Here is an 11998-nt window from a genome sequence, read left to right as displayed (position 1 = left end):
AATAAATAAACCACCACCACCACCACCACCACCTGAAGAGTTTCTGTCTCCCTCTCCCTCCCCAGGGCCCTGCCTCCAAGACCTCAAGGCCACAGGACCCTACAGCCCCATAGATGTCAGGGGCAGAGGTGCGACGTGTAATTGTCCCCCACCTTGGCTTCCAGGGAGCCTTGGCGTACGCCTCCTGTACCAGTTGGGCTGTGCAGGTAACGGTTGTGGGGCAAAGTTGTGAAGGCCACGCAGAGTTATACTGGGGTAAAGAGAGAGAGAGAGAGAGCGAGAGCGAGAGAGGAGAGGAAAGGAAGAGAATAGCTAACACGAGGTTCTTTTGTGGGTTTCATTTATTTTTTGTGGGTTGTGTTTTTTTGACAGAGTGTGGAGGGGAAGCAGCTACTGTCCAGGGAAGGATGGGGCCGTGGGAAGGTGCTGGAAGCTTCACGACAGCACCTTAGGTAGACACAAATGAAATACTGTTGCACTGTGGTGAGTGGTGGGGGCCGGTGCACAGAAGGCCTCTCTGAGGACGAGCAGCTAAAGCTGAGCCTAGGAAGAGAAGGAGCCAGCATGTGAGCAGGGGGACGCTTTAGGAAGGTCGCTTTGGTGCCGTATGGAGAGTGGACTGCAGAAGACAGGCAGGAGACCACTCAGCTCCTATAGTCGTCCGGGTGAGAGAGGATGGTGGCCCAAGCCAGGAGGGCGGCTGCGGAGATGGAAGAGGGTGCCATCTGTTTGGAAGATGGAGCAGTCAGGGCTTGCTGAAGGACTGTAATATGTGGGCTGAGGGACAGGGTCAAGGATGACTCCCGGCGGACCCGACTTAAATGCCTGGGTAGCGGCAGGACCATTTACACTGCCTCCCCCCTCCCCCGGCAAGGCAAGAATAGCCTCCCCCAGTGCTCTAGAGAAGTCTGGTGATGCACAGACACTGAGAGAAAGGAGAGGGAGAAACAAAGAGGCAGGGTCCAGAATTGCAGGTCAGGAGCTGGAGGGCAAAAGGCTGGTAGACAAATACGACTCCTCACTGCAGACAATACCAGAGGGTGAGTAAGGCCAAGCCAGCCCTAAGGAATGCAGAGATGCCCAGGGGCCTTCAAAGCACTACAGAAGCTTGGTGCTATGGGAGCCGGAGCTCAGAAAGTCCCTTTGGGACTTCCCTTCCACTTTGCAGACCTGCAGCCCAGGGCCCAGGGCAAGGGGAAAACTTCCCTAACTGACGAATCCCCTCCTTCTGCGCGGTCCTGGGTTTTGTTTTACTTATTTATTCATTCGTTTATTTATAAGAAAGATTTTGTTTATTTATTTATAAGAAAGATTTTATTTATTTATTTGACAGAGAGAGAGAGAGAGAGCACAGATAGGCACAGAGTGGCAGGCAGAGGGAGAAGCGGGCTCTCCGCTGAGCAGGGAGCCCCATGCGGGGCTCGATCCCAGGGCCCTGGGATCATGACCTGAGCTGAAGGCGGACGCCTAACTGAGCCACTCAGGCACCCCCTGGGTTTTGTTTTAAATGGCCACATAAACTCGATTCCACCCTCGTAAAACGTTTCCAGTGCTTCCCACTGGTGTCCCTCATCGTTTGGCAGCCTCCATCCCTCTGCAAGGCTCACAGACCACTTCCCTCCACAAGGGGCAAGGCCCACGTACCAATGACCCTTTCCTCTCGCTTCCCCCTGCTAGGTACACCCTTCTACCCCCTTCAGCCCCTAGAATCTTCTGGTCTTCAAAGATCAATGATGGGGTTCCTCGAAGCCAGAGTGAACAGCCACTCTCCCACTCTGGGATCCTGCAGCAAATTGCTTTAATCTCTTTAGAGCTGGTGGTTGCTGCTTGTGTCCGTGCGGATGGTCCAGCTTCAACCCCGTATCCAGGCGCCCAGAAGATCTGTACTAAGCGACCCAGGAGGGCTCGCCCGCACATTTTAGGGCTCCGAGCCCGGTGCTCGCGGCCTCGCACCGGGTACCTCGTGCCCTGCGGCCGCGTCCTCCGTACTCCTCGCGTTCGGCTGCACAGCCGCCGAGGCCCCACCGAGCCGGCCGGCTCCCCAAGGGCGCGAGGGGGCCGGGGCCGGGCGCCCCCCGCTCCGGTGACCGCGGCCCGCCCCCATCACCGTGGACTCCGTCACGTGACGGCGGAGCCGGCGAGCGTTTTTCTCACGTGACGGAGGCGCCGGTGTGGGGACCAATGAGAAGGCGGGGGCGGGGCTTCCGGGGGGCGGTGCGCGGGAAGGGAACCTCGGGCCCCCGCGGCGGCGGGTGAGATCGGAGACCGGCCGCGGGCCGGGTGCGTAGGGCCCGGCGCGGGCCAGCCGCCCGTCTCAGCTGCGTCGGAGGCCAGGCCCGGCCTCGGCGCCGGGGGCAGCATGAGGTGTCTGGTCACGGGCGGCAACGTGAAGGGTGAGTTGGGGCGGCCGGGGTGGGGGGCGGGGGCACGTGGGACCGCCGGAGACGCCAGCCTAACCCCGGTTCCTTTTCTCCTCCCCGCAGTGCTCGGCAAGGCCGTCCATTCCCTGTCCCGCATCGGGGACGAGCTCTACCTGGAGCCCCTGGAAGACGGGGTGAGGGGCTGGGTGGGATTACAAGCGGGAGCCGGTTTCTCATCGCGTCAGGCCAGATGCCCTTGGGCAGAGCTGTCTGCCGAGTTTGTCCCCCGCCTCCCGTTGTCGGGGCGTCAGTTTGGGCCCTGTCATCTTCCCAGGCCGATGTGTGACTCGAGAGCCACTGCCCTCCCTGAAGTGCCTGTGGCGGGTGGGGGCAACTAGGGGGAAAGGTAGAGTGTGCCGACGGTTGTGTAGGGCCCTTGCTGTGGGAGCAGTGACTGCCGGGGACTCAGGGAAGGAAGGCTTCATGGAGAAGGCACCCGCTGACCGGAAGGAGAGGGAGGATTTCAGCGGGTGATGGTGGAGGAGGAGGGCGTCAGGACAAGCGTGTGAGCAAAAGCTGGCCAGAGGGCAGGGCCCGTCTGCCCCCTGACCGCATCCCTCTCCCTGCTTTTCCCGGCCCAGCTCTCTCTCCGGACCGTGAACTCCTCTCGCTCGGCCTACGCCTGCTTCCTCTTTGCCCCGCTCTTCTTCCAGCAGTACCAGGCGGCCGGCCCTGGTCAGGAAGCCCTGCGCTGTAAGATCTTGATGAAGGTGAGGCCCTTCCCTCATCAGCGCTGCTTGGTGTCCCCTCGGCTCCCCCCCCCCCCCCCGCCCGGAATGTGTCTGCCCTGGGGCATTCAGAAGATGCTAACTGGGGAGAGGGATGTATGTAGGAGCAAGCGGGTGTAAAATGCAGTGAGGAGCATAGGAAAGACACCACCCAGGGTAATGGGAGATACGGTGAGGGAGATTGATTCTGCCAGGGACCTGGAGAGAGTGGTGACATTCACCTTGGTCCTTGAAAAGTGAGCAGATCTTTCAAGGCATCCCAGACAGGTGTGCAACAGCATGAACAGAGGCCTGGAAAGGCATAAATGGTGCTGCATGTTGTGGGAACTCCCTTCCTAGTGGGACAGTGCTGAGCCTGGGATGGCCAGGTCCTACGTGGGAGTGAAAGCTGGTTGGTGGAGGCACAGCACTGGGCTGATGTGTTGCCTCCGCTCAGTCGTTCCTGGCTGTCTTCCGCTCACTGGCGGCGGTGGAGAGGAGCGTGGAGAAATGCTGCATCTCACTGGGTGGCAGGAGCAGCCGCCTGGTGGTCCAGCTGCACTGTAGATACGGTGAGTGAGCGGCCGGCCACGGGCTCCCTGGCGTGGAGGCGTAGAGGTTAGCAAGACCCACTGAGACCCTGTCTGCCCATCCAGGGGTGAGGAAGACTCACAACCTGTCCTTCCAGGACTGCGAGTCCCTGCAGGCCGTCTTCGACCCAGCCTTGTGCTCGAATGTGCTCCGTGCCCCAGCACGGTGAGTGTGGCCTCCAGCTGCCAACTGAGCGTGGGTCTCGTTTGTTTCTTTGGAGCCTCCAGGGTCGATTTAAGGAGACACCTTCTTCGTTTTCTCTACAGAGCTTCTATGAACCTCAAAGAGTTTATCCAGACCGGTCTGCTCTCAGGTCCTGGGGTGGCTCTTGAGGGGCTGAGGCTGGAATGGAGGAGGGCATTGCTCCATGCTCACTGTCTTCAGGAACCTGTGTTCTCCACCCCAAAGATCCAGCTTGGCTTTCTGGCCACTTAGACCCCTTCCGACTCCTCTTTTAGAAAGCATGTCTTTGCCTTGCTCTTAAGTCCTCTTTCTCCGGCTTGAGCAGCCTTGAACATCCGTCTCTAGCTTTTCGACTCAGGGGCTCAAAATCCTTCTCTGGTGTGGTCATCTTTCTGGGACTGCTCTCCATTCAAGGGCCGCCTCTTTTCCTGTCTGCTTGGGCTGTAGCTTTGAGGAGTCCACAGGCCGAGGAAGGAGGCTGGACAGGGTGGTCATGGTCCAGGAGTGCCGCCTGAATGAGCATCTGTGGGGATGGGGCTGTTCGGGGAAAATCAGAGTACCCCGGGGGGCTGTGCCGGGTCCAGGAGATGGGGATTCCAGTGGAGGCAGAGGTCCCTGCAGCAGATCAGGGTAGAGAGGGGTGGTTCCCCTCCCACCTTTCGCTGCATGCTGATTGCATTTGAGTAGCCCAAGGTCACGTTCATTTTTTTTTGTAACCCTCGGGTGTGGTAATTTGAAGTTCCCTTTGGGTCCAGATGATCTGTTTTTCTGAGTTCTGTTGAGATAATGCTGCTCAGGACTCCTTTGGGTAGAGAAAGAGGGAAGGGTATCACCTCCGGTCTGGATTTTGGTGCTTTTTTTTTTTTTTTTTTTAAATGAATGAGCAATTGTTTTTCTCATGGACAATTTCAAGTATGTATAAAAGCGAACCCCTGCTCCTGTCCCAGTGGTGAGACACAGTCCAGATGTTATTTCATATGTACATATTTGTCAACATGTATTCCTAAAAGACAAAGATTTAAGGTCTTTTCTGAAGGCTGAGTTTATAGGGATGGACTGGGTGTGCTTCCCCCCCCCTCCCGGGAGGGGCAGGTGCTGCCGGCCTGGTTTGGCCCAGTGCGAACAGCCCATCCTCTCTGTTGCCTCCCCTGGGCTCTTCTCTTGTCTGCCCCATCCCTTGCGGTGGACTTTTCTCCCCCAGCAGCCTGAAAGCTTTGGGTGGGGTAGGAGCCATGTCCTGCTCACCCTGTCCTTCCCAGGGCATGCTAGGGCCAGCACATGGTGGGTCCTTTTGGACACTGGTCTCCGCAAGCGTGAAGCCACGGGGCAGGCCTGAGCCTTGGGTGTGATGCTGTGCCCCCCTCACAGGGTCCTGGGGGAGGCTGTTCTGCCCTTCCCCCCTGCGCTGGCAGAAGTGACACTGGGCATTGGCTGTGGCCGCAGGGTCATCCTGCGCAGCTACCAGGAGGAGGAGGCAGGTGAGAGAGCCAGACGTGGCCTTAGACAGGGGGTTAGAGCTGGGGTGGGAGGGGGTAGGGCGCAGAAGCCTAGGTCCTTCCTGTTCCTGCCTCCACAGACAGCACCGTCAAAGCCATGGTGACCGAGATGAGCCTTGGGGAGGAGGATTTCCAGCAGTTGCAGGCCCAGGAAGGGGTGGCCATCACTTTCTGCCTCAGGGAATTCCGGGTGAGGTTCCCCCCGCAGTACACTCCCCACCCTGTCCTCCCTGCCCTGCCCGGGGCCTCACTGCTCTGCTTCTCCCTTCCCAGGGACTCCTGAGCTTTGCGGAATCCGCAAACTTGTCTCTCAGCGTTCACTTCGATGTACCAGGCAGGTAATTCCCAGCCTTAGGTCCGGAGGGGAGGCTCTGGGATGCTGGGAACTGAAGGGCCCTGACCTTGCCCGGGACCTGTCGTCTGCCTAGGCCAGCCATCTTTGCCGTCAAGGACTCTCTACTGGACGGACACTTTGTCCTGGCCACGCTGTCAGAGTCAGACCTGCACTCCCCAGCCCCGCGCTCCCCAGAGCTACGCAGGCTGGTGCCTCCGCTCCAGGCTCACAGGTGAGGCTGCCCACATGCCTGCCAGCCCCTCCCCACTCCCCTCTCTCTGGACCTTGGCCGCAGCCTCCTGCCTGCAGCTTGTGCACCTCCCCCAGCACATACACTTCCTGTCAGGCCCCAGCCCCTCTGGTGCTCACAGCCCCTTCCAGCCCTGCAGGCTCAGCCTTCCTGGTCAGCTGTGCTCAGAGAGCCCTCCCACCCAGGGAAGAAGTGTCCCCGAGGTCGGGTTGGCTTCCTTCTCTGGCTGAGGCCTCCCCTCCGAGCCTCTTCTCAGGCCAAGGAGGGAACAGGCTGCCGGGAGGCAGGGGGCTGACTAGGGCTGGGGAGAACAGGTGGCAGGAAGGGCAGGTGGGCCGGGGAGGATGGGCCCAGTGTAGTTGAAGCAGAGGAAGTTTGGTCTGGCCCCCCGCCCAGCACGTCCCTGGGCCCCAGTGCTCTCCAGCTCTGTCTCCTGGGAGGGCGGAGGCTTTGGCCCAAGGTGGCCCAGCTCGGAGGACTTGATGCTGCTCTACCCCAGCTGAGCTATCCTGACTCCCAGGATGCTTCCCTCAGGCCCCTATCTGAACTCTGAGCAAATGGATCAGATCAGTCCGCGCCCTGCAGGAAGCTACCACTTAACCACGGCATCTTTCCCCTCCAACCAAATGAGAAAGTAATAAAGCCAGGAGATCACCCGTGGTCCCAAGGCTTTTACCGCTCCGAGTCTTCTAAAGCGGGGTCCTGCCTCTATACCCTCTTCTCTCCCTGTGGTTCGCTGACACCCTGTCCCTGCCTGCAGCACACCCCACCTGGATGACTTTGCCAATGATGACATTGACTCTTACATGATCGCCATGGAAACCACTGTGGACAGCGAGGGCTCCCGGGCAGTACCTTCCACCTCCCTTTCTCCCGGCCTCCGGCCCCCCTGTAGCCCTGGCCCCTACTCAGAGGACAATGAAGCTGAGGCCAGTACACAGCCTGGGACTCCCCCACCCAAGAAGGTAGGGGCTGGAGATGGAGGCAGGGGTGGGAGGCAAGGACGGAGCAGCCTCCAGAACTCACTCTGCTTCCTCTGTTCACCTTCCAGTTCCGCTCACTGTTCTTTGGCTCCATCCTCGCCCCTGCACACTCCCCTCCGGGCCCCAGCCCTGTGCTGGCTGAAGATAGTGAGGGTGAAGGCTGAACTGAGAACAAGCCTGTGTCCAGAGGCTCTGGACTAGATGAAGCCACAGCCTCCCCCTTCCCCCAGGGGCAGCCCAGGGATAGGGCTGATCTCCACCCTGCTGGGTGGTCAAGGTGGGCTGTGCTGGAGCTGAGCGCTGGTCCTACTGCCACCCCAGGTCCCTCGTGGCTGGCCGTGACCAGCCTGGGTCCTATGTTCTCTCTTCAACTCCCAACCAATCATGTCTGTCCCCAGGCTTGGCAATGAGCCACCACCTGATGGGAGGTCCCGCACCCATTACTCCCCTCCCAGTAGGCCTTTAGGCCAGACTCCAGCCATGTGGCTAGGGCTAGACACCTGCCTTCCCCAAGCGTTACCTCCCTAAGACGGAAATCACAGAGGGGCTGTTGGCCCCTGCTGGTCTACCTTCTTTGCCAATCATGACCTGTCCCTCCCCCAAATCCTAGGCACACCTCTGGGATTCCTTGTGGCCAGCAAACTTTTTTCTTGCTCTCTCTATGCTGTCTGGCCCTGGCCTGGGATTCTAAGCCCCTGTGTACCTGAGCCTGTGGCTGGGATTACCCTGGCTGGGGCCCCATGCCCAGCAAGCCTGTCCTCCTCCCAAGTGGCCCTGGACCGAAGGGCTGCCAGGCCCAGGATTTGGGACAAGGGAGACAAGAGGCCATGGCGAGAATCCAGCTTTGACCTTTATTCAAGAGACCAGATGGGTTGCCCCAGGATCTGTCTGCCAGCCCTGAGGCCAAGCAAGGCTGGAAACCCACATCTGGCCCTGCTTTGCCCTGAGCTGCAGCCTTGGCCCCAGGATCCTGCTTGCGACCACTGCAGGTGCAGGTGGAAGGAGCCCTGGGGGACTGGACGCTGCCATTGATTCATTAAAAAAAAAAAAAAGAAAAATACACCAAGGCTCCGTGTTCCCCGTGACAGGTGGGCCTGGGGGGCCAGCGTGAACCCCCCCAAAGGCCACATAATTTCTGTACAATCCACCATCCGGGGCAGAGTGCGGGCACACAGAGGCTATTTCTTGGCTTTGGCGGAGTTGCGGGGCGGGGTGATGGGCCGGCCTCCAGGGTTCAAGCCACTGAACTGCCCGTATTTCCCCTTGTTCTTGTCAGCGGGCTTGAGGATCTAAAAGAGACAGAGCTGGTCAGGCTCATGGGCTAAGCCACCAGGCCACAGGCCCCTTCCTTCCCTCCCCATCCCCACCTGGAAGGAGCACATGAGCGTCTCATCCACACTCATCATGGCACCTGCGTTGTCAAACTCGCCACAGTAGTTGGGAGCCGAGAAGAGTGTCACCAGCTGCCGCTTGGCAAAGAACTCATAGCCGTCTTCCACCACCTGGATGAGGGTAGGGGCAGTTAGCTCAGCAGGTGCGGGCTACCCAGCCCCTGCTCCCACCCACCCCAGAGCTGCCAGCCCACCTGGTGTGCCCGGCAGATGAGGTCCAAGTCGTGCTTGTGCAGGAACTTGGCCACTACCTCAGCCCCAAAGGTAAAGGAGACACCACGGTCATTCTCGCCCCAGCCCTGCACGTCCTTGTCAGGGTCAGACCACAGCAGGTCACATAGCAGGCCCTGGTCAGGCACGTCTGTGGGCCGCATGATACGCCGAATCTGCTCCATGGACTGCAAGTCTGGGGACAAGCCTGGGGGAGCAAGGTGGGGGCGGGGGGGGGGGGGGGCAGGTCACTTCCTCAAGCCTCAAAACAAAGACCCCCCTGCTCCACAAAGCCTCTGCAGGTCAGCCTCCCCTCTACCTGCCACCACCTGGCTCCCTCCCAAAGTCCCAGGAGTCCAGGCAGGCAGAAGTCATTCCCTTCTGCCTCAAGGACCACAGAGCTCTCTGAACAAAGGAGACAAAGGCAACGCACAATGCCAAGGCCAAAATGGGGGTGAGTGGAACAGAGTACTGGGGTGGGTGTGGCGGGGGGGGGACTTCCTGGAAGAAGTGACATGCAAAGCAAGAGCACGGGGAGAGCTGTTCCAGGTGACTGGGAATATATCCCCCCAGCTACCAGCCTCGTCCCCCAGGGATGTGGCCTGGGGCTCTTCCTTCCCAGACATTCCTTCGACATGTGCCCCAGAGCCACCCTCACCTCCATGGCAGCAGAAGATCTTCTCGTCCACAATGGCAGCAATGGGCAGGCAGTTGAAGCAGTCAGTAAAAGTTTTCCACAGTTTAATGTTGTAGCGTCTCTTGCCTGCCGGGGGCAAGGACAGACGACCTCATGAGGCCTGTCTGCCTCACACCCAGCCTGAGTCTCTGGGCCCTCCAAGGCACTCTGTGGGCCCTTCAGACACAGCTGGAAGAGAGTGGCAGACAAGAGAAGCCCCTCCCCCCACTCCACTGCCTACCAGTCTTCCTAGAAGAATTCTAAAGCAGCTGAGTCCACAGGAACCTGAGTTCCAATCTGGAACAACCCACCCCCACCCAGTGAGCAGGGCCAGGCCAAGACTAAGTCTGGTTTATCTCAACTTCTGGTCAGCAGAAGCCAGTCCAAATAGGCATCCTAAGTGCTCAGCGGATGTACCGGACGGGAGTGTCATCAGGCAGGGCCCTGCAGGAGAACACTGGGCAGTGTTCAGTCAGCAGCCATTCGCCAGACCCCTTCTCTGAGTGCCAGGCCCCATGCCAGGAGGGCAGGGCGGAGAGACACGGGCTGGCGTGCGCCCTTCACAGAGCTCAGTCTGCAGGCATCTGTCAGACACTTGAATACCTTTACCGCCAATCCGGGTCTCACTGGATAGCGGAGTCCCTTAAGGGCCTGGGCAGCCCCAGATACTCGGTCTACTCACACTCATCATAGAAGCCGTAGATGCGGTTGATGCTGGCACACTCGTGGTTCCCACGCAGCAGGAAAAAGTTCTCGGGGTACTTGATCTTATAGGCCAGCAGCAGGCAGATGGTCTCCAAAGACTGCTTGCCCCGGTCCACATAGTCCCCCAGGAAGAGGTAGTTGCTCTCTGGAGGGAAGCCGCCGTACTCAAAGAGCCGTAGAAGGTCATAGTACTGGCCATGGATGTCACCTGTGACCCAGGGGACGGGTTCAGCGCTAGGTGCAGCGGCTACACTTGAACCCAGGGCCAAGTCTGGGCTCCAGGGAGGAGCACTGCAAGGACTTGCATGGCCGGGGCGGGGCGGGGGGGGGATGCCACTTTCAGAAAGCAAAAGGGGCCTGGGCAGGGGGCTCACCACAGATCTTGAGGGGTGCCTCCAGCTCCAGAAGAATGGGCTGGCTCAGGAAGATCTCCCGTGATTTGAGGCACAGACCACGGATCTCGTTCTCTGTTAGCTGTACATTCTTTCCAGGCCGCGAGCCCTGCACTGGGGGCGGAATGGGGCGTCAAGCCTCTGGTAGGAGGAAGGTGGGCGACACAAGTGGCCCTATGGGCACATCTGAGGGCGCCTGGGCCTCCTGGGCCCCTCCTTGCCCAGGGGCAGCTGTTGCTGCTGAGCCTCCCAGGATGGACCCCTCGAGGGGGGTCGGCTGTGCGCGGGGCGGGGGGGGGGGCCTGTCACCCCACCCCATAGCGCAGGACCCCTGGGAGGGGTGGAGCTAGGCTTCTTAACGTTTCTCCCTCACCGCCAAGAGCACAGGCCAACCTGTGCGCCCCCAGCCCAGGAGAGGGGGCTGCTCCCCTTGCCAGAGCGTCCCCAGAACCGCCCAAGCGCCCCGCGCCTGGGGGGGCGGCTGTGGCCGCGGGACCTCGAGGCCCGTCCCCGCCCAGTCTAAGCTGGCCCTGGGAGGGGCAGGCCCGCCCGCGCACCACTTCCGGGCCAGGCAGAGGGCCAGGGCGCGGCGGGCACCGACCTCCCCCGCCCCGGCCAACCTTCCAGCAGGCGCCCGATGATAGAGTCCAGGTTGAGCTTCTCGCTGTCGGACATGGCGGCGCCGCCGCTCCGGCCCAGCAGCTCCGGGCCCGCTCCTGCCGCCCGCCCGCCCGCCCTCCCTCCCGCTGCCTCCTTCCGGCCTGGCGCTCCTTCCGCCCGCCCCAGCCCGCCCCGGCCTGCCGCCCCGCCTCCTGGGCTTGCCGCCCCGCCCCGCGCGCTGCCCCCGCGCTCTAGCGCCTCCGCTGGACGCCGGGCGCAGCAGCCGCGGCGGTCCGGGGGCGGGGCATAGGGGACAGGGCGGGGCTTGGGCTGAGGTCGGTCTATCTAAAACGGAAGCCCGGCCGGTGGGTGGAGCTTGGTGGGGCGGGGTTGAGTCTGGTCCCACCCCTGAGGAGTGATCCGAGTCCCGTTCCGAGAATATGGGGCCGGAAGTACTGTAGAAGTTGTTTTTCTCTATCAAAGGCTAACCAGCCCTTCCCACCCTGGGCGGGAGTGTGGTGTAAGCACATTAATAACCGATTCCCCAAACACTGCGGATGAAGTCCTCGAAGCGCGGAAGAGGAAACTGAGGCCCAGAGATAGCAAGGGTCTGGTCCAAGACCCGGCGTCCACCTCCTGAGCCTCTGTGGCCCCCCAGGCAGCCGGCCAGACCCAGATACCTGCTGCTGCACTCTGAACCCAACTTGGTTCACACTGTGGGGCACGCTAAATTAATATTTTTTTTTGTAAGATCCATTATTACCTGCTGAGTGCATAATAATGCTGCAGTATGTGCATATTCAAAGCATTACTTTGTGAAGAGCAAATATTAAATCATAATTCTCACTGGAATCTTGATTTTTTTAATTTTTACTTATTTTTTTAAAGATTTTATTTGTTTATTTGTCAGAGCACGAGAGAGCACAAGCAGGGAAAGCTACAGGCAGAGGGAGAGGCAGGCTCTCTCCGCTGAGCAGGGGAGCCCTATGTAGGATTCGATCCCAGGACCCTGAGATCATGACCTGAGCCAAAGGCAGACCCTTAACTGACTGAGCTACCC

General features: G+C 60.1%; 2 protein-coding genes across 3 annotated transcripts; one reads left to right on the top strand and one right to left on the bottom strand.

The window, feature by feature from the left end:
- The first annotated feature begins 2233 nt into the window (after positions 1-2233).
- On the top strand, positions 2234-8021 carry RAD9A (RAD9 checkpoint clamp component A). 2 transcript variants are annotated; one of them, XM_028118443.2, is made up of 11 exons: positions 2234-2393; positions 2484-2554; positions 3002-3130; positions 3585-3699; positions 3784-3883; positions 5270-5379; positions 5453-5587; positions 5671-5731; positions 5826-5963; positions 6742-6946; positions 7033-8021. In XM_028118443.2, exons 1-11 carry the CDS (start codon positions 2360-2362, stop codon positions 7126-7128), a joined length of 1194 nt encoding a protein of 397 aa, XP_027974244.1. In that variant the 5' UTR covers positions 2234-2359; the 3' UTR covers positions 7129-8021. The 2 variants fall into 2 exon arrangements, with proteins under 2 accessions (XP_027974244.1, XP_027974245.1); XM_028118444.2 differs by having other exon boundaries at positions 2235-2393; positions 5478-5587; positions 5671-5735.
- On the bottom strand, positions 7797-11064 carry PPP1CA (protein phosphatase 1 catalytic subunit alpha). The gene is made up of 7 exons (XM_028118445.2): positions 10959-11064; positions 10321-10452; positions 9924-10154; positions 9224-9328; positions 8550-8773; positions 8332-8466; positions 7797-8253 (listed from the first exon to the last, which is right to left on the bottom strand). The coding sequence occupies exons 1-7, from the start codon at positions 11011-11013 to the stop codon at positions 8143-8145; spliced, it is 993 nt and encodes a 330-aa protein (XP_027974246.1). The 5' UTR covers positions 11014-11064; the 3' UTR covers positions 7797-8142.
- Between the last annotated feature and the right edge of the window lie 934 nt (positions 11065-11998).

This window comes from Eumetopias jubatus, unplaced genomic scaffold (assembly GCF_037043125.1).
Source record: "Eumetopias jubatus isolate StellerSeaLion01/CBP00866 unplaced genomic scaffold, mEumJub1_p1.0 scaffold_13, whole genome shotgun sequence".
NCBI classification, from domain to species: domain Eukaryota; kingdom Metazoa; phylum Chordata; class Mammalia; order Carnivora; family Otariidae; genus Eumetopias; species Eumetopias jubatus.
This window is presented reverse-complemented; position numbering and strand designations above follow the sequence as displayed.

Bases quoted from the DNA above. Each gene is read 5' to 3' on its own strand.
- RAD9A (XM_028118443.2), top strand. From the start codon at position 2,360: ATGAGGTGTCTGGTCACGGGCGGCAACGTGAAGG. The intron at 5,380-5,452 runs GTGAGAGAGCCA...GCAGAAGCCTAG, and splicing joins CTACCAGGAGGAGGAGGCAG to GTCCTTCCTGTTCCTGCCTC. The intron at 6,947-7,032 runs GTAGGGGCTGGA...TTCACCTTCCAG, and splicing joins GGACTCCCCCACCCAAGAAG to TTCCGCTCACTGTTCTTTGG.
- PPP1CA (XM_028118445.2), bottom strand. From the start codon at position 11,013: ATGTCCGACAGCGAGAAGCTCAACCTGGACTCTATCATCGGGCGCCTG. The intron at 10,453-10,958 runs GTTGGCCGGGGC...TTCCGCCCCCAG, and splicing joins CATCGGGCGCCTGCTGGAAG to TGCAGGGCTCGCGGCCTGGA. The intron at 8,254-8,331 runs GTGGGGATGGGG...TGTCTCTTTTAG, and splicing joins CGCTCATGTGCTCCTTCCAG to ATCCTCAAGCCCGCTGACAA.